The sequence below is a fragment of the Vicugna pacos genome, chromosome 8 (assembly GCF_048564905.1).
Source record: "Vicugna pacos chromosome 8, VicPac4, whole genome shotgun sequence".
Lineage (NCBI taxonomy): Eukaryota > Metazoa > Chordata > Mammalia > Artiodactyla > Camelidae > Vicugna > Vicugna pacos.
In genome coordinates, this window is record NC_132994.1 from 59,883,110 (window position 1) to 59,910,833 (window position 27,724).

The 27,724-nt window shown below is 38.6% G+C and overlaps 1 protein-coding gene across 3 annotated transcripts in view; it reads left to right on the forward strand.

The window, feature by feature from the left end:
- PHACTR2 (phosphatase and actin regulator 2) overlaps positions 1-27,724 on the forward strand; it is a 115,174-nt gene that overhangs the window by 19,829 nt on the left and 67,621 nt on the right. For all 3 annotated transcript variants that reach the window (XM_006197757.4, XM_015247198.3, XM_015247201.3), the window contains exon 2: positions 9,357-9,524. In XM_006197757.4, coding sequence (XP_006197819.2) covers positions 9,357-9,524 — 168 coding nt within the window. The remainder of the gene's footprint in view (positions 1-9,356; positions 9,525-27,724) is intronic.

Consider the following 27,724-nt stretch of genomic DNA (forward strand, 5'->3'; position numbering starts at 1 on the left):
TTGGTTCAGATTGAATGTGTTATTTTAATATTACTCCTGTTACAGTCATCCTCTATGATGAAATTCTTCTTAATTTTGTTTGGGGCAGAATGTCACTACTCACTTCAAAATCAAGAGATACCGTGTGATTTGATTACGATTTATATACAAGGTCTGCCAGCTTCTCTCCTGAAGTTTCAGCCCCACGTACACGCTCAGCATAGATCGAGGGGTTGCTGTCTTCCCACAGCGGTGAAATTCTCTCTCAGTTGGTAGCTTGTCCACTGGAGGTGTGTCAGCTTTTCCTCCCTTAGCTCAGGCACAGCCCACCCTCTGCACATCGTGACCTGCTCCCCACCCCGGATTCTGAGTGTTGTTGTGGGAGATGGCTAGGGAAGGGAAGGAAGGTACGAAGTTAGTTCCTTTCTTGTTTCTCTGCAACATACTTCTTGCTGTTCCTAAACACAGCCACCATATCTGTTACCAGAACCCTTTGTTTATAGCAATATCAGTGATCTATGAAACTTAAAATGCTTTTGTTTACATTACAATTGATTTTCCATTGACGGGGTGACCCTTTCCCTCTTTAATTAGGCTTTCTTTAAACTCTAAGGATGAGTGGCATTGTTTAATCTGTTAAATATCCTGTAGCAAGTCTAGGGGATATTGTTCACGTCAGTGCGTCAGGATGTCCTACAGCTGCACAAACACACTCGTTCCGCGGGCCTATTGGCCACAGGTTTAAACTCTGAAATTCTCTGTCTGTGTTTGCAAGACAGATGGAAGTCTTTAGGAGCTTTTCCCTTTGGGGGTTTAAAAATAATGGCTGCCTCCATTAGAAAAACAAGTGTAAAAAAAAACTGATGGTATCAAATTTCTAAATTGAACACTACATTAAATAAGGATTCTGTGCAATCAAATCACCATAGTCAATGTAAGTGAAGAATCTACATTGCCTGCAACCAGTGTGAACTTAACTGTCATGACAGTGGGCCTTATTCTGGGGGTTAGAACAGTATCTGCCCTAACTCTTTGGATTAGTCCAAGGAAGTGGGTGGGCATAGAACTGAGTTATCATTCATTAGCCTTGTTTTTTTTTAATTGCGTATAGTTGATTTACAATGTTGTCACTAGGTTTTGTCTCCTTAAAATTTGGCCCTATTCCCACCCGCAATCCCCTGACCCATTTTGTGCAAGGGATACTCAGGAAGCAAACTACTTGAGTTTAAATCCCACAAACAGCTGTGTGACCTTGGGTAAGCTGCTTGGTCTCTCTGGGCTTCATTTCTAAAATGGAAGTAGTAATAGCAGCTACTTCATAGGGTTGTGGTAACAATGAGGCAATATCCATAAAGCTCTTAGAGCAGGTCTTAATGTGACATATAAAACTGATAAACTCAGCATCAAGCAGTATGAGAATCATGGAGTTTTTAAAGTTGGAAAGGAGCCAAGAGATCATTTAACTTAGTCTTCTTATTTCAGCAATGAAATACTGGGGTCGTTGCTCAAGGTCACAGGGCTAGCTAAGTAGCAGAGTTGGGTCTGGGACTCAGTTCTCTTCTTAGTTTATGGTTAATCATCCCAATGGATGGTCAAAACTGAGAACATTAACTGAGATTTATTGCCTGTCCTGATTGTGCAATGATTATCAAAGCCAGAAATTAGAAATAACCTAAAATAGTCAAACAGCAAGATATTTGTTGAATCAATTGGGATATAGTCATGTAATAGAATAAGCCATTTAAAAATGGTATAAAAATATATTTGAAAACCCAGAGTGGGTCAGTGACTAGTTCATTGTTGAATCTGCTCATCAAACCTTTCACACCAGTGTGAGCTGTGGGATTTCTGTTCCTGAGTTTTGCCACTTTTCTCCCATGCCCATGAGTTCAGGAAAAAAATGAATGAGCTAGAAAGTGTATCCTCAATTGTCATGAAATGAATTTCAGTCTTTTAAATTTACTTTTGATTCCCAAATAGAAATTGATTATTGAAAATAATTGAGCTTCAATGATCTGAAAAGAAAAAACAGGGACCTTTAAACACTTTTATTCCCAGATTTGTCTTTCTATGTCAGCAGTACACACTACTAACCAACATGGGCGTGTGTGCGTGTGTGCGTGGATTGCCTCTGTGTGGTTCCACGGCAACTATGATGGGGACTTTCTGCTGCTATTGTGTAACTGGGCCCATTGTCTCCTCTTTTGCAAGATGTTAGATACCATTTACCTTATTTGGGTCCACCACGTGCTAAAACGTGGTGAAAAAGCAATTTGATGACTTGTAAGTATTCCCTTAGTGGCAAAATACTGGCAGTTCAAAGTATTAATAAAGGGAGAAGTTGGAGAGAAACATGGGCAATTCTAAAGCATATTACTTCCTAAAACTTCTTTGAGCAGAAATCTTCACTGTTGGTCAATGACAGCACCCCCGGAGGTCTTTCAACAACTGATGTCCCCTCTCCTAGGAATCTCCTAAATCCTCATGCACATTTACCTCCCCGCTAGCTGATACCACATTTTAAAAAATGAACCCTTTATTTTAGAATAGTTTTAGATGTGCAGAAAAGTTGCAAATATCGGACGAGGGTTCTCACATGCCTCCAGCTTGGTTTCTCCTGTTGTTTGTCTCTTGTATGAGTAGGATGCATTTGTTACAACAAAGAAGTTTGGGTGCATTCCTGTTAACTCAACTCCACAGTGTGTTAGGCTTACACTAGTTTTTCCTGAAGGTCCTCTTTCTTCTGTTTCAGGATTCCACCCAGGAGACCACGTTACATTTATTCATGGTGTCTCTTGGTCTGTGACAGTTTTTCAGATTTGCCTTGTTTTTAATGACCTGGAGGTATGTTTATTGGTCAGGTCTTTCGTAAGTGTCCCTTAGTTTGGTTTGTCTGGTGTTTTTCTCATGATTACAATGGGGCTGGAGGTTTGGAAGTCTGATTCTCGTCCATCATGATCCAGCATGCTCCCAACATGATTTATCACTGATCAGGTTAATGTCCATCACTTGGCTGAGGTAGTGTCTGTCAAATTTCTCCACTGTCAAGTCCCTCCTTTCCCCCACCTTTCCATACTGAAGTCTTTTGAAGGAAGACACCATGTACATACAGCCCAGATTTCAGGAGTAGAGAGTTAAGATCCCCCTTCTTGAGAGGGAAATATTTATATAAATTATTTGCAGTTCTTCTGTACAGATTTTCTGCTCTCCCACATTTGTTTATTTATTCAGTAATTGTCTATATCAGTATGGACTCATAGATATTTTATACTTCAGATTATAATCTGATACCGCACTATTTATTTTTTTGCTCAAATTGCTCCATCTTTGGCCTGTGGGACTCTTTCCATTGGCTCCTGTGTGACTTTGAGCACTTGTTTACTTTCTGGCACTACAAGATGCTCCAGGCTCATCTAATATTTTCCTTGCCCCAGCCTTGGAAGCAGCCTTTTTTTGAAGAGATCTGATTCCTTTTATTGGGGAGTGCTATTAGAAACCAAGACCTGAGTCCTCCCTGGGGTGTCACTGCTTCCAGCCCCTCAGAACAATTAGGAGACACATGTATATACTGAGCCATGTATACACACAAATCTGTTCTCTCTCTCTCTCTCGCCAAAACATGAATTCATACTGATGTCTCCAACTCTACTCCAGTGACACACAAATCAGTCTAGCTTCTCCCTTTGCTTATCTGTAACCTTTCTTTCCAAGTGTGAGAAATCTGGCTCCCAACATCCACCGTTTATTTGTTCCATGCAGTTTACAAGCATAGCAGTTTCAGAATTAACTCATAACCCCGGGTAGTGCCACACATTTTGATTCTTCTGTTCCTTTTCACTTCCCTTCCATTGGCCATTCATCCTGCCCCCAGAAAGGAAGAAATTTGATCCAACCCAGTGTAAATGCTGAGTATCAAGAGAGTAAGGATCTCCTTTAGACAACTCAAAACAAGGATAGCCACTTGGCTTTCCTAGAAACTACTGTCCTGTCTCATCTGCGATGGCTCATAGCATCAGTTCCCTCTGACCCTGTTGTCTACTTGGTTCTGTGCCCAGAATTGGATGTCTGCCCCTGTCTGACAGCACATTTTCTAACTCTAAGAGAGGCCTCACATAAGGGTAGGAAATAAAGTTAAATCTTCCCTAAATGTTCCCCTAATGTTTCTCTACCATGTGTTCTGTAACCTTTAAAGAGGAAAGTGGCAGAATTATAGTGGAAGTATAAAAGCTGTAATGGAAATGAAAATTATGCAGTGATAATATTATGTAAGCATAATAAATTACCAAGGCACAAAGAAAATAACCTAGAAACCATGTTTTAGAGAAATGAACATTGGTTTGCTCGTTTTCTTACTTCCTCTAAATTCTTGATTTTTAAGTGTCAGATGTTTTTGTACAGTGCCCTTTTAGTGGGTATAGTTTTTGGTACAATAAAATCACAATGAGTAATACTGTAAGTGTACACCTAGTACAACAGAATATTATTAATACATTTTTTACGACATATGATTTCTCTTTGTTTTTGTTATTATTGGACTTCAAAAATGTATTCTCATTAACCTTCAGATACTTAAGGCTATTCAGAGGGAAGTTGAGGCCATCTTTGCCCCTGTTTTTGTTTTTTTTTTTCCACAGAGTGGCTGTCATTTTCCACAGAATCAGTACCAGGAATTCTTTTATTGAGGCTTTTTTTCTAAATGATCTTTCACCTACAAAATTTGTAAGGAGGAACTCTGCCACATTTGTCTCACCTAGTGACTGAAATAATTATGTGTGGAGAAAAACCTAAAACAAATAAAGTATCAGGGAACTACTGAATATTATACAAACACTACAAACTCTTGTATTAAGTAGATTTTATTTTTCTAAGAATCCTTGTCATTCAGTTCTCAGATCTCAAAGACTATCCAAACTTGTTACTTATTTCATATAGATAATTATCTAGCTTCACTTAGTTTTGGCTTCTGTGGTCACATTTTCAAAGGGATTGATTAATAAATTCCTGTTTTGATGAAAAATAAAACCTGCACATATTTTCTGAATTTTACTTGGTGGTGGTGTGATGGAGTCCTGTTAGGGATGAACTTGTTTTGGTGGGAAGATAGACTGAGCTGTGTCATTTAAAATGTCTGCATTTGAACAGCTAATGGCTGTATTTAAAAATATTTAGGTAATATTTTAAATATTTAAAATGTTGATTTCAAGTGTGAGAACAAAAGTTCTGATGAATGACAGGTCACTTTTCATAACATGTAAGTGGATCAAAATTAATATTTAAAACAGTCAGGAAGTTTACACTTTCATCTGGGATTTACTTGGCAGTTTGTTCGTATCTGTGTGTAAATGCCAAATTCACTAGACTTGCAAAAAAATTTTTTAGAAAGTTTCAAAGAAGTTTTAATGTCCAAAAGAGAAATGATAGAATTATCAATGGTCTTGGCCATATCCTAGGTGTTTGGAGGAAAGAAGGGTGTTAATGTTCTGTCCGTGTTAGTCCTAAGCAGGTGACAGTCCCCTTCACATTCACGATTTAAGAGAAGGACAATGGCAGTGTGGCCAACTGTGCCAACGTATGGCTCCTAATTGCAGGTGTGATTTTGTGTAATAGCCCAGTAATTACAAAATTAGAGATGGATTAATTCAATCAGGAGAAAGGTATGTGTGTATGTGCACTGCTGTGGTCATTGGCACTGGTCCAGGCCCTTTCCAGAGTAAGGACTAAAACTGTAAATGCATAATAAAGAAGGAGATGGCAGCTAATGTCTCATGCAGCTATGAATTGAACATTATGGCTTTCATTTTTCACTTCTCAGCTACCTCATTCAGTCTTCCCATCGGTCACCTTCGGTCATCTAGGGAATTATTTAATTTTTATTTCAGTTTGTTTTTGTTTTCAGGAGAAAAAAATAGACTATTCCTTAATGGTTCAGCTCGAGAGCAGAGTTTTGATGGAGTATCGGGGAACTGGATATGTGGGTTGAGAGAAGATGAGAACTAAATGTGTATTTACAGCCACAGAAGTGAATTTGAGATGGAAGCGTTAGTTCCTATGTTTGTAATAGTCAGTCCTTTTGTATTTCACAGCATTTAAGCTGTTCAAAATTGAGCCTTAGAATAAAGTCTCAGTGGAGACGAAATTCCCTCTGGTCTGTTTTACCTTGGGTTTACCCTGGTTTGAGGAAGGCAGTTGGACAGGAGTAGAAGTGAAGTAAATAAGGATTTTACTTTTAATTTGGGCTTAGCATCAAAATCAGTCTGTCCCATCTCTCTGTCTGTTGCACTGTGGCCAGCATAGGTGGGATAAAGTAGGGTTAGGAACCATTCATAGAAGAATCAGTCACCGCAGAAGTTGCATTTCTACCTGAAATTAGAGTAGACTTCACAAGTGGGAAGTATGGGATTTATCATTCTTGTCTGGAAGGAGAACCTGTAAGGATTTAGGTATTGGCATGTATTGATCATCTTCCTTCATTCAGTTTAAGATTTTCCTGGTTCTTGGTATGCCAAGTGATTTTGGGCTTGTATTGTTTATTTTATGAGGGGGAGATAATTAGCTTTCTTCATTGATTTCCCCTTGTTGGTACTGGCAATTGAACCCAGGACCTCTTGGGTTCTGAGCATGTGCTCTACCACTTGAGCTATACCCTTCCCCTGCCAAGTGATTTTTGATTGAAACTTAGACATTTTTGTGTCATACCAGGAGACCATAAACCTTACTGAAACCTTTTGTGTTAACTGGCTTTGCCTGACACCTCTCCAGCAAAGGAAGCAAGGGGTGCCACCTCATTTCTGGCCAGTGGAAGTAAAAAGCCAGGTCCTCCCTTCATCTTTTGTTAATATCTGGTGGCAGAAATGGCAGGGTGGGGAAGGGAGTCTGTTGGGCGCTGTTGGGCATTGTTGGAGACAGTTCAATTTTCAAATCCCCATGTTGTCTCTACTGACACCTCTGAGGGTGTGAGTGGCCTTGTTCCCACTGGGCGGTGGTTTGGTACGACCCCAGCACTCGGGTGGGCGGTGAGGGGGGCAGAGGGAGAAGAGACAATGTTACTGCCGGGTAGGGGTGGAAGCTCAAGATCCTGCATGGTCTCCATTGACTCCGCAGAGAATGCTTCATTACCATCTGGCGTGCAGGAAGGTCCTGGCTCCCTTCTTGGTCCTCCCTGACAGCACTCTGACAGCACAGACCCCTGATAGGGGCTCCTTGTTAGAGCTTTACGAGGGTAGAAATCTTGTCTCCCCACTAAGCCTTTGTTGGCTTGGATGGTCGTAGCTTCTTCTGTGGTGTTTGGCTGGAGTGGAGCAGTTATTGTCTGAAAGTTTTTTGTCTTGCTAGGCTTTCCTGCTCCTTTGGCTAGAGAGACCAGGTTCTTGTTGAGGTTTTTTTGGTCTCTGCCCATTGGTGTTTTCAGGTTGGGGACTGCTTCAGCAGCAAGTCTGGAATACATGAGCCAAAAGGAAAATCCAAGAATCTTACCTCTATGTTGTTAATTAGGTCTTGAGATCCCAGGCTGGCCTACTTTCTTTCCCTCTTGTGTAGTTTTTTTTAATGTTTATTTTATATATAAAACATCCAGTGTTTTTAGTTGTTTGTAGGAGGAGAAAGTGAGTCTACTCCATGTTCCTAGAAGCAGAGGTTCTTGCATTCAATTTTTGTTTTATTTTTCCCAATATTTCCCAGTATTTTGTTATGAAAGTTTTGAAGGTGAAAGAATTATACAGTTCACCACCACATATCCACCACCTAGACTCAACAGTTAACATTTTGCTATATTTTAAATAAAACTTAAATTTATTGTAAATTTATCCATCTGTCCATTCCATCTATTCATCAATTTATTATTTTTGATGGACATCAGTGCACTTCACCCCTTAACACGTCACCTCGCATGCCATTAATTGGACTTCAATATTTATTTATGGTTTTTAAAAGTAAAATGCACAATATCATAAATACCATTTGATGAGTTTTGTATAACCAGTCCTTTACTGAGATACTTTCCATCACCCCAGGAAGTTCCCATTAAGCTCCTTCTTAACTACTTTCTACCTCCATCTCACTCCAAGAAGCAACTGTTCTGATTTTCTTTCTTTCTTTCTTCTTTTTTCTTTAGGTTTTGTTTCCATAAATTCATTTTGCCTTTTGTAGAAGTTCTCATAAATAGAACCACAGATGCATGCTTTTGTGTGTCACTTTTTTTTAGCACAGTGTTTTTTCTGAGACGCATTCCTGTTGTTGTAGGTATCAATGGCTCGTTTTTCAAAATTGCTGAGTGCTATTTCATTGCATGAATAATACATAGTTTATCCATCCTTAGCTGATTCTAGTTTTTTGCCGTTAAAATTTGATTGTAGGGAAACTAATTAATATAACAAAAAAGAAGCAGAGTCACAGAAATAGAGAACAAACTAGTGGTTATCGGTAGGGAGAGGGAAGTGGGGAGGGGCAAGATAGGGGTAGGGGACTAAGGTACAAACTGTTAGATATAAAATAGCAACAAGGATATATTGTACAACAGGGGGAATATGGCCAATGTTTTATAATAACTATAATAGGAGTATAACCTTTAAAATTGTGAATCACTGTATTATACACTTGTAACTTATATAATATTGTACATCAAATATAAGTCAATAAAAATTAATTTTAAAATTTGATAGTTGGGGTAATATACGTTATCACCATCTTTCTGTTGTGAACATAGTGCAAGGCAACTTAAGGTTTGGGGCTTTTTCTTCTGATTGGTGAAATGATTAAGGCACATAAAGATATGTTCTCTTATGTACAACACCCACACTTTCCGCATATTTCTTGTCATGCGTGGTAGCTATCTGTTTATTTGAAGCTGAAAACTTTTTTATACTAGAAGCAAAATATAGTTTTAGCATGATAAAAATTAGAATTTAGCTTCTTGGCACTAAATTTTATTTTGTGGAGGAAAAAACTATGATTTTAACTAGCCATAACTCTCATATTCTTTACTGAGAATGCCAAACTCGTCTCTGGAGGAACATCCTATTTCAGAAATGCATAGAATACTCCATTTCTACACAAAATATTGCTGTGGTTGTTGCAGATAGATCCAGCTGTGCTTCACAGGCCCTTATTTGTCTGACCTTAACTATTATGTCTTTTACACTTCTTTTCTCTTTCCCCAAAATGATTGTCCAAGGAGGGGGAGGGCCGTGGTTTCTGATTGATTTATTGATTGATTGATATTAGAGGAGTTCTATCTGCTGGAAAATGGGGCCAAATAAACTTTATATGAGATCTCAGTTAAAGTGGGTGTGTTTGCTATTAGCAGTACAGGAAGAAAGAGATGATGTTGTTTCAGACTTTTATTACAGCTTTTCCTTGACTTTATTTTTTTTTTTATACAGTTGATGGACTGGACAAAGCTTCTATAGCAAATTCAGATGGCCCAGCAGCAGGTTCCCAAACACCTCCCTTCAAGAGAAAGGGGAAACTCTCCACCATTGGTAAAATCTTCAAGCCTTGGAAATGGAGGAAAAAGAAGACCAGTGACAAATTTAGAGAAACATCAGCAGGTATGAATTTCATAACTTCATTAGGAGATAAATAGTTAAATTTTCCAAAAGGTAAAAAATTGTATCTTGTAGGGTTTCTTGGTTTTTTTGTTTCGGAAGAAATTAATCTGTATTTGAAATAAAATTGTTTCATTTAAGGGGGAAACAACTTAGAGTTTTGATTTGCCTTCTTTTTCTATTCACTTTGGCTTCCCAATATAGTCTTGTTTTAAAATATGTATTTGTAAATCATATAAAATTAATGTGTAGGGAGAGGGAGGTAAATGGAAAATTAGACGTGTTAATGTTATTTGTGAACATTATAGCTGCAGGTATCCATTTATACACATACACACACACACACACCCTCAGAGTATTATTTTTCTGTCTACTTAGTTCCAGTAGCACAATACTATTTGTTAATTAAAATTTTTAAAGTGCCTTTTAAATGTATTTGTTCTGTGGGCAGAATTTAAATGGCTATATGAAAGTGTTGCTGTATTTATTAATTTTAATTTTAATTAAAATTTTAATTTTAAATTTCCAGCATGTCCTTAAAACAAATGGTCTGTGTCCTAGAGAAGTCATAAACTTCTTGGTGTGAAAACTTTATATTCTTATTTTATTTTGTGGATTTATTAAACCTTGAGAAGAAGAATATTTAATGCCTTTCATATGGACTCATGGAGAAAGCTGGCTTTAAATCTCAGGTCAGAATTAAGCCTGATTTAAACAAGTGTCCGGTATCAGTGGTATTTTGTTTAAGGTAGAAAGGCATTTGTCTCTTGATACAAGTTTAGCTTTTATCATATTGATTATCTAAAATGATCCCTGCATCAGAATTCCTCACTGCACCAGAGTCTAATATTGTCCGTGTATGTACAGGATCACAGAGCATCCCTTACTGGTCTGTGCTTAGATAAGAGCTGGCCTTTAGTTCCCGAGCTGGTGAAATAAAATGGAAAACACCACACATGGCTTGAGGGGACAGGATAGTGACACCAGAGCTTCATAAAGAAAATTGTCTCTGCTGTATCTGCAGGTATCTCATTTCTTTGAGCATTTAATATTTTAAAAGAAATAAGGAAAAAAGAAACTCTCCTACACTGTTGGTGGGAATGTAAATTGGTGCAGCCACTATGGAGAACAGTATGGGGGTTCCTTTAAAAATTAAAATTAGAGTTACCATACAAACTAGCAGTCTCACTCCTGGGCATGTATCTGGAGAAAACTATAATTTTAAAAGATACATGCATCCTGATGTTCATAGCAGCACTATTTACAATAGCCAAGACATAGAAGCAACTTAAATGTCCATCAACAGATGAATGCATAAAGAAGATGTGGTATATATATATATTTACAATGGAATACTACTCAGCCATAAAAAAGAATGAAATAATGCCATTTACAGCAACACGGATGGACCTAGAGATTATCATACTAAGTGAAGTAAGTCAGAAAAAGAAATACCATATGATATCATTTATATGTGGAATCTAAAAAAAATAATGACACAAATGAACTTATTTGCAAAATAGAAAGAGACTCACAGATGTAGAAAACAAACCAGAGAGGAAAGAGGGTAGGGAGGGATAAATTGGGAGTTCTGGGTTTGCAGATACTAACTACTACCTATAAAAAAAGATAAACAGTAAAGTCCTACAGTATAGCACAGGGGACTATATTCAATATCTTTTAATAACCTATAATGGGAAAGAATCTGAAAAAGAATATATATATATATAAATTCAGTTATATATATATATTTATATATCTAAATTCAGTTTTATATATATGTGTATATGTGTGTGTGTGTGTGTATATATATATATATATATGTATATATATAAAAACTGAATTGGGGGAGGATATGGCTCAAGTGGTAGAGCACATGCTTAGCATGCACAAAGTCCTGGGTTTAATCCCCAGTACCTCCTCTAAAAATAAATAAATAAATAAATAAACCTAATTACCTCCCCCTGCAAAAAAAAGAAACTGAATCACTTTGCTATATACCTGAAACTAACTCAACGTTATATATGAACTACAGTAAAAAACTTTAAAAAACCCATACCATTAAAAAAAATAACGATACTATTTCTAGGATTTGTTTCAAAATAGTCCTGGAGGAGAGGTAAGTATAGATGAAAGAAGATTGGCCACAAGTCAGTAATTATTTAAGCTGAGCGATAGATACATGGGGTTTATTATTCTCATATCTCTATTTACAGATATGGGAAAATTTCCATAATAAAAAGATAGGTAAAGGAAAAAGACTTGGCTTAAGGGCAAATGATGATAGCGTGGTTATTGAATCCTGCTTAGTTGTTGGCTTCTTGGGTTAGGAGGCAGTGGGAAGCGATGGACGGAGTGCTGTGCTGAGGGAACATCTGGATTCTAGTTGTATTCTTGCCACCAAGGTGCCGTGTGACCTGGAGCAAGTCGGGTCAGAGTTGAGTGAGTTGAATTTTAATGTGCTTTCAGTTCCAGATTCTGTTGTGGGTCCTTGACTCCCTCCGATTCCTGGCTGGGTGTCTTGTTCTGCCTTCTTCTTCGGTGCCGATGGAAGTACCCTGGCCTTCTTAAGTGCCTCCCTCTCAGGTTTCCCTAAGCATTGGGGGAATCTGGCTCTTTGAGTTACCATGGATACCGAAGATGGGTGTAGGGCTCCAGACAGTAGTATTAAGGCATTGAAAAGAAACGGTGGAAGTCAAGTCAGTTGTCTTTCTTGCCCTTTTCCTGAATCTGGGCTGCTAACTTTTTTCTCCCTAAAGTAGAAACAGTTACAAAGAGCTTTCCTTCATCTTTTCTTGTCACCTTTTAAAAATTGTTTTAATGGTAGGGAGGCTGTAACATTTCCACTAGCCCAGAATATCTTAGAAAAGTCATTTTAAACAGCACTAAATGTTATTATATATTAGTCTATATTTATTGAGGACAGGCTAGCCATCCTCATAGTCACTCTTTCCTTTTCAGATTCACATAGGATTTTATATAAATTGAGCTCTAAGAAGTTACTTGTGGATACTCTATTTCTAGTTCCTAAAGACTACCAAGCTACATTAAGAACCTGGAAAAGTTATTAGATGCCTCATTTGTTTTTATTTTTTCCTTGTCTTTGCATCAAAATTGTGATGTAATAGCATAAAAACAATCCAAGTAGATGTGTTAACAATCCATTGTGAATTTTTCTGCATCATTCCTTTTTAAACCCATTTATCACTAATTTTTACTTGGATTTCATAAGATGTTATCAAATATCCTCTATATTTTATTATCACTATATATATGTATGTATGTATATGTTTATTTTAAGGCTTCAATTTCTGCTGAGCTTTACAAAATGTATTAGTAAAGCCTAAAATAAATGGAGCCACAAAATAGTGCAACGTATATTTTTTTCACATTGAAGAAAGATGCCACATCTAGAGGAAAACTGATGCATTTGGAAATAACCAAGAGACAGGTGTTTTCTTCTTTAATAAATTGTCTCAAACAGTGAAACCTAGGTGTTTGGGTATGACCAAGGCCATGTGCAGTCTGGCCAACTATAAAGTACCTCTTAGGCAAGATCTTCAATATTTTGGGATATGAAAGAAGATGAATTTCTTCCAAGAAAAGGAACTCTTTTGTTTTTCCTTTCCCTAAACTCTTGGCTTTACAGTTGTACGGACATGAGTCTTACTGGATTCTGCTATGCAGCGATTGACACCGCTTTTCCGAGTCTGGGTGTCTGCTGTAGGAACTGTTAGGTGGCACTAGGTAGGATGCAGCATTGATTTATTAACGCCATTGTAATGAATGCTGTTATTCTCACACACGTACTCTGCTGGTGGGAGTTAAGAAAGGTCCTGTCTTCTGCCTGCTTTGGTGGTCCTTGAGTCAATCTGATTTTGGAAGGCCGTCTTGTCCTGCAAGGCAAGCTGGGCCTCTGCCCCGACTTCAAGTTCTCTGGCCTTGTTTTAAACCAGACAGTTACCTGTATCTCCAGCTCTGTTCAGGATGATCCATGGGCTGTTAGGTTCTAGAGCCAAATAGTCTTTTCTGTTTACTTCCCCTCCTTCTTCACTTTTTCTCTCTTGAGTGAGAGTCCTTCTTTGGTCCCACCTAAGTTCTATTCCTTCCCTGTCTTTAGAACTTAAAATCTTACTTATACGTTTTTATCCTACATAATCATTTCTTCCTGTTTTTTACCCCTGGTGAGGGATCAGTAGTGGTAAGGGTTCCTCCCCCTGGTGCTTTACAAATGCTTTCGTCTCCTCAAAGCTGACAATACAAACATCCCCAACTAAACACGATCGATCCTGCAACTTCTGCATGATCTGTTACCACCAAGACCAAACGTCTTGAAAGCCCACCCTGGGTCTGCTGCTTCCACTCCCCCACCCCCATTCCTTTCCCTCTGCAATCTGCCCCCACACCAGCACTCCACGGAGGTTATTCCAAGCCTACCAGTCATGAAACGCGGTGTTACTCTCTCATTTTCATCCATTTCAATCTCTACAACACGTGCCATTACTGATCAGTCCTTCCTTGTTTTACAGAATCTTATTTGATTTACAGGAGATGTCATCTTGGTTGTCTTTGACTTTTCTTTCTCTTTCACCCCCTCTCTTCCTCTTCTCATTTCCCCTAAACCTTTCAGGGAGGTTCGCTACCTGTTTTAACCTTTCTCTTTCTGTGCATGTGCCCTCCCTCACCCTGCTCTCTTCCCAGTGCCCACATCTCTCAAACTCAGGCTCCAGCCAAGGCCCAGGCACATCAACCCAAGCACCCGATGGGCAGCAGAGCCTGAGGACCGCGTGTTCACTCAAAATCCATTCGTATGGTCTACACACATCTGCATTGAAAACATGGCCCATGCCAGGCACTGCTGAATTTGTTTCTGGATGTCAATTTTTTAAGGAAAAAAATCAGATTTTTATAGTGAGAATTTTCTTTTAAGAAATGTGCATCAGATTCTCTTTTCACATGATGAAGGGAGGGATTCTGTTAAGTATGACTAAGATTGCAGGGTTAGACTCAGACATTTTCACAGCGAGAGGTTGTGATGTCTGAGAGCAGAAGAACTGTGGTGTATACGTGCTGTCTATACTCCGGTTTAGAAGAGAGGGTCTTGTTGACTTAGGACCAGCCTCACTTCCTCAAACCCCTGAGTGACTGGGTAGGTGACCACAGAGCAGCCATCTAACCCCACTGCTCCCTAAAGGTACCACAGGATTTGAACAGAGTATGAGATAACAACAGTGATCTTTTACAAGAATGACCCTTCGACATTAAGGCAATGGCACCAAACAGAGATCTTACAACTCAATTTTTTATTGTTCCCTCAACAAACATTCACCGTTAATACTTCACCTTGGCTTAACATCTAAAATGCCTTTAGCTTAAATCTTTACTTTTTTCATAACTTCTGCTTTCACAAATACTTCTGTATTTTGGGGTAGTATTAAAATATAATTTCAGGACTAGAAACAAATTATTTTCAGTGGCACAAGACAGAAAACATAAAGGTCACTTGGCAGCAGTGGTCATCAGAATCTTTCATCGTGCTAGCCCTACTTATTTCGTGCGTTACCTTAAACTTTCATTTGAATGAGGGCAAGTACTGACATGCTGTGAATGAGCACAGAGTGGGGGAAAGGGGAGCAGGAAAGCCCTTGTACAAATACTTTCTAAACCAAAGCAGATCCTCTGCCGTCTCCAGCTACCCTTGCTGTTGCAGACATGGCTTTCTTTGGCATCCAGACTTTGACCATGGAGTTCTTTGACTCTTTCCTGTCTCTTACCATCGTCTACATTCTATTAGTTCCTAAACCTTTCATTTATTTCTCCAAGTGCAGGGTCTCTAACGGCAGCCTTTCTGCTCAGTCCCTGTTGTCTGGCCCTCCTCACTCTATGACTCAATTATTGCAGGTGGCCTCTTTGCTATACTCAGGAACTAGGCCCTAGAAAGCTGTGGAATGCTAGAGAAGGCAAGGAGAGGCTGGGTTCTGGCATGAAGCCTGCCTGGGAGGGGAATCTGACCCCTCTAGGGAGGCAGGCAGAGGGTTCAGGATGGCATGGGCTGAGTAGCCAAGATAGCTTTCAAGTCTCAGGCCAGCAAATAGAGCACTGGGTCCTTCACAACAAAGTGGCACGTGTTCCACCAGGTAGGGTGGCATAACAGAGCATCCAGGTGAGGCAAGCCTTGATAGCCAGGCATCCTTTACTTAGGTGATAGTATTCATGGGCAGTTGGTGCCAGAACCAAGAAGCCTCAAACAGGGGCCCTTTCGTTTTCTTTTACGGAACCAGGGAATAGTGCTGGTGACTAGGACAGGAAGTTATCCAGCGATTCAGGACAGAAACTCGCTGCTTAAAGTGGGACACAGGGGCTGGGTCTGTGGGAGTGGCCTCCTCGGACCCCAGCCCTCAGGGGCTAGAGCTCCTCCTGCTACAGGGGCACAGCCCGAGAGCCAGGCTGAGCCAGCAGAGATTGCTGTGGTTTGGGGAAGATAGGTAGGGAAATCTGTGCCATCACCCTCCAGACCATCCCAGGTGCCACCGCGGGGAAACTTCCTCGGGGAGCTTCAGTTCTTCTCTTCTTGCTCCAAAGGCGTGGCTGACTCCATGTCGTTTCCTAAATGAGTCCCAGACTCTCCAGCCCTCCTTAATGTAAGCCAAACTGACCTTTCCTGTCTTGCCTTTCCCTCCCGGTCACTTGCCTTGGACTCCGTCACACGGAGCCCCTCACTGAGCATGCCCCAAGCCCCCATATCCCCAGGCCTTCCCTCTTCATCTGAGCACCTCTTCCTACAGCTACACCTGGTGAAGTACTGCCGGCCATGCAGGGGTCTTTAATGTGCCTTCTTCCCTGAAGATGTTTTTGACCTTGATTCTGCATCGCTGGGTCAGAACCTCCCCTCCTTTGTTTGTCCTCCTGCTGTGACGTGTGTATTTTGACTTCTTGTTTGGCTACTAATTTACCATGTCAGTCATTTAATGATAGAGACTGTCTCACTTACCTTCGCCCTACCTCAGATGCTTTACATAATAATTTGTACCTGGTATGTAGTCTTAAAAGGTGTCTTGAATTGCTTATTTATTGACTCTCCACCATAACTGAAAATACTGGGTGCTTTAGGACTTTATGAAATAAATTGAAGATTGAAAAAATATTGTGAAAAAGATAAAGACAATAAATTAAAACCAAACCAAAAACATGTGCTCACAATTACAACCATGTACACTATTAAGAAGCCAATAAAATAATTAAGGGAAATTTTTCTTTCTTATCTTTTGCCCTTGTTTAAAAAGTAAGCTATCCTCCTAAATAAAGAAAATTAAGACAATTTATTTTCATTGTAATTGTAACATTTATTTATGTTGTTAGTAATGGGGAAGGAATGCCTGTCTAGATTTTTAGATAACATTGTTGCAAGCTATCAGCATTCTAGGAATCAGAGTAATTTGCAGAAAGTCATCTGGTAAAAACTTTAATTTACTGAAGGTACTTTGTACTCCCTAATAATAATAATGGCAGTTTTTTCAATTGAATGCTGTCACGTGCCGGTTCTGCTCCAAGAACTACTCGTATTAGCTCATTTAATCATCAGAGTTTATGAAGTTTAAGTGCTGCTTTTATCGCAGTTTTACTGATGAGGACACTAAGGCCAGAAAATTCAAATGACTTGCCCAAGGAAACATGCCTGGTAGGAGGCAAAGGCAGTGTTTGAATCCAAGCAATAAGATGCCACAGCCCAAAATTTTGGTCATTGCGCAGCATGGCCTCTCTAGACGATACGTTCCTATCCAGCTCAGTAAGGACTGATCACTGAAAGGTGATCTTAACACAAGGGTTAGCTTCATATACGAGAGTTTTTGCTGTCAGAAGGATTTGGTCCGAATTATTTCGCTTCTGCATGACTAGCCTGATTAGCAGTGTCCACATAGAAAAACAGTTGGCTAGGATCAAAATTACGTTTGGTTCATTTAAGATGAGGTTCTTTGTAATCACAGAGGCACAGTGTTGCTGCTAGTGATTATTTTCTATATCTAGAAGGTAGGGCAGAACCAGAAGATTTTCCCAGGGTGGGATTTGTTCAGGACTGGCCTGGTTGCATCAATAATGACGGCATTTTGATTTTATCTATCTTGTTCCACTAAGAATATGAAAGTGCCTTCGTGTACCATTCACTTTCTTGCCCTATTGGAGGAAGGGAGGAGAATCTCTCCCTTTTCCCAATTTACTGTAGCAGAGGGACGCTGACCTCCTTTGAGTCAGGAATCCTGTCCCACCATGTCTCAAAGGGTTACTTTCTTACACTTCTACTTCATATCACCTGTTTATTCTCTTCTTCTGTCTCTGCACCCAGTGTATTGTTCACCCAACTTCTTGGACGCAGTTTCCTGTGAAATCCCTAGAATTCTCCACTGCTGTGTTTCCTGTCCTGGCCACTGTCCTCCGTGATACCGCATTTTATGGTGTTATCTGGGTGGTTCCCTCCCTCTCTCATTCAATCTTCAGGTTCTCTTCCATAGGCCACTTTGGTCAGCCTCGGCCCAGTACGTCATTTCTATGTTCATGGAAAGGGCCCCTGTCTTGCCAGGCCTGGATTATTGTACCAATATTATGGTCCAGAAAATCAACCTTCATCTCTGACACCATCCGTTTAAATGGCTCTTCACTTTCTTTGTCCACTCTTTGTACATCCTGATCTTCAGCCAGAAGAGAACACTGCCCACACACCCTCCACACCTTTCTGGTTCTCCTCAGGACTTCTGACTAGAGATGGGCCTTCTCATTGCTTCTAGGGAAGACCATTATTCCTGTTTTAAAAATCAATAGAGGAGGGTTTGCAACATCTTGGCAAGTCCTCCTTCATGTCCTAAGAAACACATTTATGAAACGACAGCCTGCCTTCTGATGGGCCACACAGGCCACACACATCAGGCAGAGCTCCCCAGTGGCCACTGTTGGACTCTTCCTGTCCTGTTCATTCATACAGCAAATATTCACTGATCGCCTACCCCAAGCCCAGATCTGTTCTGTGCCCTGGGGATATGAGAGTTAACAAAAAGGGAAAGTTCCCAGGCTCGTGAACCTTGTCCTTTGCTCTTTGCTGTGGTGTCTCTGGTGAACCCCTCCTCTCGTCTGTCTCTCTGACCTGCTGTCCGGCTCAGATCTGCACAGTTCATCAGCTGTGTGCTGACATTTTCGTCCTGTCAACCTCTCAGCTGTTGTTTTGATTCCTCTTTTCTTCCTCGAAACATTGCTCTTTGTAAAACATCCTTAACTGTGTTATTTTTCCCTTCCCTTATTTTTCGAGATATGGTTCACCTCTTCCAGAGCAAAGGGAGATGTTCCCCCACTCCCCTTTACTTTCTCATGTGTGAAAACTGCTTTATATTTGTAACTTGCCTTTGGTGGCTCGTCTCCAAGGAAGAAAAGCAGAGGTCATAGCTGAAAGATCGCTGGAATGGTTTTTGCATGGTCCTGACCCTGGGGTCTCAAGGTTACCTGTAGTCAGTTTTTGGCAGCTCCTCTTGGAAATATTTCCTGTAAACTTCCCTTAGGAAACCGGTCCCCGAGGAATGAGGCTTTTCACTGAGGACTGCTTTGTGCTTGCTGGGTCAAACCCTAGCCCTTTCAGAAAACACAAATAGAGTTTTGATTTTTCCAAAACTTTAACCTGCCTTGCCTCTCTTTTTGACTGTGGTCTTGGGCCAATGAGCTGTAGTCCACAGGAAGGTACGTCTTACTCTTTCTGACAGCTCCAATAGAAAACCACTGAGGCTTCTTGCAAGTAGCTGCGGTTGGTTTATGTGGGAGGCAGATAGTCAGAGGAACCACTGGCTAGTTCACTCTCTGTCACTGCATTTGTGATCAGGACTTTCTCAAAAGAAATCATTTTCTTGGTCACTCACCACTCTTGTGTTTTTCCTGTTTGGGGTGTGTGTGTGTGTGCGCGCGTGCGTGTGTGTATACAGTTCTAAGAATTTTAATATATATTTAGCTTTGGGTAACTGTCATCATAATTAGGATGTATCTCAGTTCCATCACTCCCCAAATCTCTTCTGTGTTGTCCTTTTATGGTCACACCCTACTTCTGCTCCACACACACACTCCCCATCCTGAGCTCCTAACCTCTGGCAAACACTGTTCTTCTTTACTATTTTGTTTCAAGTATGTCATAAATATTGGAACCATTCATATAAAATCTTTTGAGACTGGCTTCTTTCACTCAGCATAGCAACCCTGAGACTCACCCAGGGTGTTGTGTGTATCAGTAACTCCTTGTGATTGGCAGGTTGTGTTCTTTGGTATGGCTGTACCAGAGTTTATATATTCACTTATTGAAGGACATATGGATTGTTTCCAGTTTGAGGTAATTATGAGTAGAGTAGAGCTATCAACACTCATATAGAGGTTTTCATGTGAGCAGAAGTTTTCATTTCTCTAGGGAAAATATGTAGGAGTTGATTTGGGGGTCGTATATTAAATGCATGTTTAACTTTATAAGCAACTGCCAAACTGTTTTCCAGGGTTTTGCATTCCTACGAGCAGGGTCAGAAAGTTCCAGTTGCTCCATATCCTTGTCAGCACTTGGTATTATCATGATTAATTTTTTTTAACTATAGTTAAAAACATAAAGTTTACAATCTTAACCATTTTTAAAATATACACATCAGTAGTAAAGTATATTTACACTGTTGTAGAGAAAATCTCTCATCTTATGGAACTGAAACTCTATGCCTATTAAATGACTCCGTTTTACCTCCTCTCCCCAATCCCTGATGGTCACCACGATTCTATTTTCTGTGTCTATGAATTTGACTATATTAGATACTATGTTCATATAAGTGGAACCATATAGTAGTTGTCCTATTATGACTGGTTTATTTCGTTTAGCATAATATCCTCAAGGTTCATTCATGATAAAGCATGTGGCAGCATTTCCCTTTTTTAAGACTGCATAGTATTTCATTGCATGCACCCACCACATTTTGTTTATCCATTCATCTGTCAGCAGACATTTGGGTTGCTTCCACCTCTTGGTTGTTGTGAATGGTGCTGTTGTGAACATAGATGTGCTGTCATTATTTTTTATTTTAGCCATTCTAGGAGGTATGAAGTAAAATATTGTCATTTCCCTAATGGTTAATCATGTTCAACTTCTCATGTACTTATCCACCATCCATATGTCCTCTTTGGTAGAGTTTCTGTTTAAATATTTTGCCTATTTTTAAACTGTGTTGTTTTCCTACTGTTGCATTTCGAGAGTTCTTTATGTGTTCAGATAGAAGTTCTTTGTCAGATACATGATTCACAAATATTTTCTGCGAGTTTGTAGCTGATCTCTTTGCTTAACCCCAGGTAATGAAAATTTTCTCCTATGATTTCTTCTAAAACTTTTAGTTTAATGTTTTACATTTAGATCTATGATCAGTCTTGTGTTATTTCTTATGTAAGATGTGAGGTTTACGTCAAGGTTCATTTTTTGCATATAAATGTCTAGTTTTTTTTAATATCATATTTTGAAAAGACTATCTTTTCTCCATTAACTTGCCTTTGCATCATTATAAAAATCAATAAGCCATATACTGTTCTTTGGTAAATGTGTGTTCAGGTCTTCTGGCCAATGCTTATTGAGTTGTTTCCTTAATGTTGAGTTTTGAGAGTACTTTCTATGCCCTAGATACATATGATATCTTTGTCAGATATGTTATTAAAGATATTTCCTGCCAGACTGTATGTAGCATGTCTTTCCATTCTGTAACAGTGTCATTTACAGAGCAAAAGTCTTAATGTTAATGATTATCACTTCTTGCCTTTAGGATCATGCCCTTGGTGTCATACATAAGAACTCTCAAGAGAATTTGTTGAAAAGACTATTCTTTCTCCATTGAATTGCCTTTACAGCTTTGTCAGAAATTAATTGGCCACATAGTCTTTATCAAAAATTAAGACCTGCATTTGTGTGAGTTTATTTCTGGACTCAGTATTCTGTGCTCTTAATCTATGTATCTGCTCCTTCACCAGTATCACACTGTCTTGATTACTGTAGCTTCATAAGTCTGAGAATTAGGTACTATGATTTTTCCAACTTTATTCATTTTCAAAGTTGTTTTCACTAATCTAATTTCCTTGCTTTTTCAAATAAATTTTACAGTCAGCTTGTTTATATTCTCAAATTTTTCCTACTGAGATTTTTATTGGAATTACATTAAATCTGTGTTGCAGTTTGGGTAGAACTGATTACTACGTTGAATCTTCTATGAACTGGTATGTCTCTCCATTTAATTAGCTCTTCTATTTCTTTCATTTGTGGTTTGAAGATTTTAGAAAACAGCATTAGGTTTATTCCTAAGTATTTCTTTCCTTTTTTTTTTAACTATCGTAAATGCCATATTTTAAAATTTGTTTCCAGTTGTTTATTGCTAGTTTATGGAAATACAGTTGTATTTGCTACCCTGCTAAACTTACTTACTAATTCTAGTGGTTCTTATGTTTTTCTGTGTAGTTAATTATATCATCTGAGTAGGGATGGTTTTATTTCCTTTCTAATCTATAGGTCTTTTATTTCATTTCTTGCCCTTTTGCACTAGCTGGGACCTAGGGGTGGTGAAGGGGGCGATCTTGGCCTTGTTCCCATTTTTATGGGGAAGCGTTAAGTATGATGTTAGCTGAAGGTATGTGGTAGATACACTTTATCAGGCTGAAGTTCCTTTTTATTCCTGATTTTCAAAGATACTGTGATATTATGAACAGATGTTGAATTTCTCAAATGGCTTTTCATGTCATTCATATGATCATGTAGTTTTTCTTCTTTCGACTATTATTATGCTTGATTACATTGATAGATTTTTGAATATTGAACCAATTGTGCATTCCTGGGACAAACCCCACTGAGTTATGGTATATTATTCTTTTTTTATATTGCTGGATTTTATTTAATAATATTTTATTGAAGAGTCGTAATATTGGCCTGTAGTTTTCTTTTCTTGTGCTCTCTGTCTTGTTTTAGTATCCAGGTGGTGCTGGCCCCATACAATGAGTTGGGAACTATTTCCTAGCCTTCTGTTCGTGGAAAAGATTGTGTAGAATTGGTGTCAGTTCTCCTTTAAATGTTTGGTGGAATTCACCAGTGAAACAAGCTGGGCCTGAAGATTTCTTTTTAAAAATGATTTTAAGCTGGAAATATAATTTCTTTAACAGTTACAGGGCTGTTCAGGTTATCTCTTTAGTCTTGGGTAAGTTTTGATAGGAACTCTGGTGTTTTTGAATAAAAAACAAAGGGAGGGTCTTCTTCCAAATTTCTTTATGATTAACCAGCTACCTTGTGCCCTTCATTGAAATCCATGTCCAGATGCTAACTTCTCAATGCAGTCTCCCTTATCCTATACTGTATCTCTCCTGTCCCCCAGCACTCTTTTTTTAAATAGCTTTAGTAAATATCTCATATCTTATAAGTATATTTGTATACCAGTTTACTGACTTAATGTGTATAATTCAGTGATTTTTAATAAATCACAAACTATGCAACCATCACCACAATCACATTTAAACGCTTTTATCATCTTAAAAAGAAACCCCATTCCGTTAAGAGTCACTCCCTGTTATCCTCCAAAAGTGCCAACTCTGTTCTCTGTCTCTGTTATAGGTTTGCCTGTTCTTGATGTTTCATATAAATGGAGTCATGTAATAAATACGTGGTGTTTGACTGGCTCCTTTCACTGGGTATAATGTTTTCAGTGTTCATCCATGTTGTGACATATATCAGTACTTAATTTCTTTTATTATCAAATAGTATTCCAGTGTATAAATAAACCACACTTTAGCTATCCATCAGTTGATGAACATTTGAGTTGTTTCTACTCTTGGCTATTTTGAATAATGCTTCCATGAACATCTGTGTATAAGTTTTCCTGTGGACACATGTTTTCATTTCTCTTGGTTGTATACCTAGAAATGGAATTGCTGAGTCATATGATAATTCAGTGTTTAATATTTTGAGAAATGGCCAAGACTGTTTTCCAAAAACATCTGCATTATTTTACATTCCCACCAGCAGCGTATGAAGGTTCCAATGTCTCCCACTCTGGGCAATATTTGTTATCATCCACTCTTAGTTCCTCTTTCTGCCTTATTTTTTCCGTTTTCCATAGTACATGTTACCACCTAATGTTTATGAACTATTTCTATTGTTTATTATCTGGTCCCACTTCCCACTAGATTATAAATTCCATGAGGGTGGGAATTTTTGTTTTCTTCTCTGATAAAATCCTAAGCAACCAGAATAGTGCCTGGCTTATGTTAAACATTCAGTGAGTGTTTGCTGAATGAATGAATGAATGAAAGGCTCTTGATGGGCCTTATCCTGTCCCAATATGGGACATCAGCAAGTAAACGTTTGTGATTTGGAAAGTGCTAGAATTCTGGAGGGGAAAAGACTATACCCATTTTCAGCTCTTCCTTCATGTTCACATTGTTCAGAGCTGCTTAAGAGCTTTAAGGAGTCTTGAGAAACCGAAATAGACAAAATGATATTTCACCAAATTTAATAGGCAGAATGGGGACCCCTTCCCTCATGAATGGTTAATGAACTTAAGTAACTGTTACTGTCTGCTCTGTATGGTAGCGGCCTTTTAAAGGCCAATGTGGGGGCATCACTGACACAAAATGGAGGTGGTGTGGGGGTCATGTTTTATTTCGGCTATTTGTATCCTTATGAACTTTATAACTGATGCTAATCAGATCAAATGAGTGTTAGAAATTCTGTGGATATATAATCATTTTAACCATAGTACTTTCTTGAAATTCTTTTATTCTCTTTTCCTAAAAATATATGATGATCTTAAAACAAATTTCCCTTATGCATTAAATATGGAGAAGACTAAATATTCTTCTTCATTTTTTTCTCCAGTAGAACGAATTTTTTCTTAGTTCAATCTTTCTACTCATACGTAGATGGGAAAAGTCATTATGGCCCCACCTTTTAACTTATGGAGCATTTATTATTCATTATAGGTCTATTCTAGGGGTAAAACCCATTTATGGGAAAGAGTAATATAATGAGTGCTAACTTTTTGTATGTTTGTTGTAGTTGAAATTACTGGTTCCATCACGGGTTTAAGATAGTCAGTTGCATAATGAATGGCCAAACCATCAGGACCCACCTACATGTAAATGTAAACCATAAAAGCTTGTTTCTAAATGGAATTAAGGAGACTCTTGTTTCCTGTACATTCTAGAAAATGTGATATTGTTTGTTGAATTCAAACTGAGCTTTAGGTTTAAATCTGTTGAGCTAGAAAGGTAACTATGATCTCAGGCTTCTAGCCTTTTCCAGGGAGGGTTAGATTCTTCTAAGGAAAGTGAACTCATATAAGCAAGGCATTTCCACTGAGCATTCAATGAAGACATTGTCAAACGAGCGATGGATGCTATCCATGATAGCTAATAATCAGATTTTGCTGATTTCTGATTATAAATGATATTTTAAAAAGAACCACACCCACTAGAATGAAATGTAGAATGGTTACCTTGTGTTTCTTTTTTTCTTTGTCACAATGAATTCTCAAGGGGAATGTGGGGGAAAGGTGCAATGTTCCCATCCATCTTTTAATAAAAAAGGCTTCCATTGGGATGAGACCTGGTGACTTTGTATTGTTTTAAAAGAGGATCTGATTGTTTATATGCCTCACTTGGGTGGATGATTTCCTAATTTCATTTTCCTTTGGAGTGGTGCCACTTTTAAACACTTTTAAAGGTACTACAGAACTCCTTCTGGCCTGGGTCGGAGAACTTATGTCAGGAAAGTCCATTATTCTATTTCCTTTGCATATTATTTCCCTTTGTGGTTTTGTTTTGTTTTGTTTTTTTCATCCTGTGATACGAATCCGGTCTTTATCACTAAGGGCTAAGTCCTGGAAACTGACTGTTTTTTGGCTTATATATTTTCCTGATTGATTTTCCACTTGGAATATAAATTATAGTTTTAATTTGTATTTCTCTTTGTTAGATGAAAGGAATTTGCTCATCTAGGCTAATAACATTTTTTTTTGTCCTGAGTTTTCTTCAACTGCTTTCCCAAACTAAGATTCCCTAGGTTTTGAAATGGATACTCAAAATTTTCTTTATTCCAACGTGTAAGTATTTACTTAGTATCTATTATAAAATAGGGCATGAGAGACTATGTGAGAATTTTAAAAGAACAGAAACATCATTGGAGAGAAGACTGGATACTGGAAAACAGTGAACACATTATACATCAGTGTAGTGAAAATTCCTTCTCATCTATTTTTCATCTTACATACATGGCTCTCACGCTTCATGTAGTCCAAAAATGTCTTACAATTTAATTTATTTTTTAAATTGCGATGGAAAACACATAACCTAACATTTACTGTCTTGACCATTCTAAAATGTGTAGTTCAATAGTGTCAAGTGTATTTACATTGCTATGCAGCAGATCTCCAGAACTTTTTCGTCTTGCAAAACATAAACTCTACCCATTAAACAACAGTTCTCCATTTTCTCTCCTCCTCGTCCCTGTAATTTGTTTTTAAAGAAACTCAGTTGAATCAAGTGTAAAACATTAATGACACACACTAAAAATTTAATCACCTATTTAAATCTGATGTTAACATACTACTGGTATCATGTAGTCCTCCCTTTTTGTTTATCAGTCCAATGCTAAAAAGTTTAAGTTACACCCCATGAGGTTTAAAAAATACTCTCTTTGAATAATTTGTATAATTTGCTACCTATGTAGCAAGTAAAGTATTTTTTTTTAATAAAATGGCTTATTTCTGTTACTCATTTGAAGTTTTATTGGGATTAAACTTAAAGTAGGAATAAGATATATGGATATTAATAACAATGATAACTTGTTGAGTTTTTCCTGTGTGCCAGTTGCTGTATTAAATGTTTGAAGTCTTCCCAGTGACTCTGTGAGGGGGTTGCTATTATAATCCTCACTTCACTTATGAGTAAACTGAGGCACAGAAAAGTGAAATAACTTGCCCTAGGTCCCAGGGCTTGTGAGTAACTTAGCCTGTATTTGAACCTCGGAAGCCTGGCTTGAGTCTTCATTCCAAACACCTGTCCTGTGCTGCCTTCTAGATCAATAAGCATGTCCAGGTTAGAATATTGTCAAAGGGATACAGACATGTCTATGGAGAAAATGGGAAGTAGCAGAGAAGACTGCCTAGTATCTTTGAGGTCCCTACTTTGTGTCAAACACTTTGCAAGGTATTTTAATCCTTCTAATGTCCATCCAAGTTAGGTTTTACTGCCTCTTTTCATATGCAGAAACTAAGGGATGAAGTTTAGAAGCTTGCCTGTGGTCCCCTGCAAGTTGCAAGGCCTGGATTTGAACTCAAGATGTATTTTCAAAAGGGCTAGAATACATATTTCCATTTTCTAGCTTTTTCAGTCTTCAAGAAGAATGATGACACCCTGATATCGCCTATGTGATCAGAAATTTTGAACAGAGTGGAAAGAGAGAGTACTGGAAGGGAGCATGATGTCAAAGTGGAAAGTTAGCATTGCCATCAAACTTGGAAAGTTACGGTTCCAGTTACAGTGAAACGGTACTTCTTCCCAAACGCCAAACATTTTTTTGGTGTTTGGCCTTGGAGAATAAGAGCTTTAATGAAGCTACTCTTGGTCCTCTCACTGCTGGGTAAAGCAGAAATCAGCTGTTGTTTATCCTTCCTGGTTTGGTCTAGACCTGGACCAGTTTTACCAGACAAAGACTGTCCTTTACAGACACTGTACATTCTGTTGTGCCGGCAAGATGGTAGGTATCAGAGTGAAATGTTTAAAATGCTAGGAGCACAAACTCTTTAATCACCTTAAGAAACCTGATCTGATTCGATACGTATGTGAAAGTAAACAACGTGGGTCCAGGGGAACGCCTACTGAATCCTCTTAGACTGGTTACTCACACCTGTTCATTCGAGGTGGTAATGTTTAATATGTATGGTTCATGGGTTAACTAAACAGAACGGGTGTTAAACACTTGAAACTAAAATAGTACTGTAAGGCAGTTATACTTTAATTTTTCTTAAAAGCAGGCTGCTAAAGATGATACGTAACCCCCTCAAAAAAATTTGGCCGGAACTATGAATCATTTCAGATGCCTTTCATTCTGGGCAGTAGAATCTGATATGTGAATGAATGGGAATGCCGTAATTTTGGATAGTTGAGCATTGCTCAGGTCTCTGTCA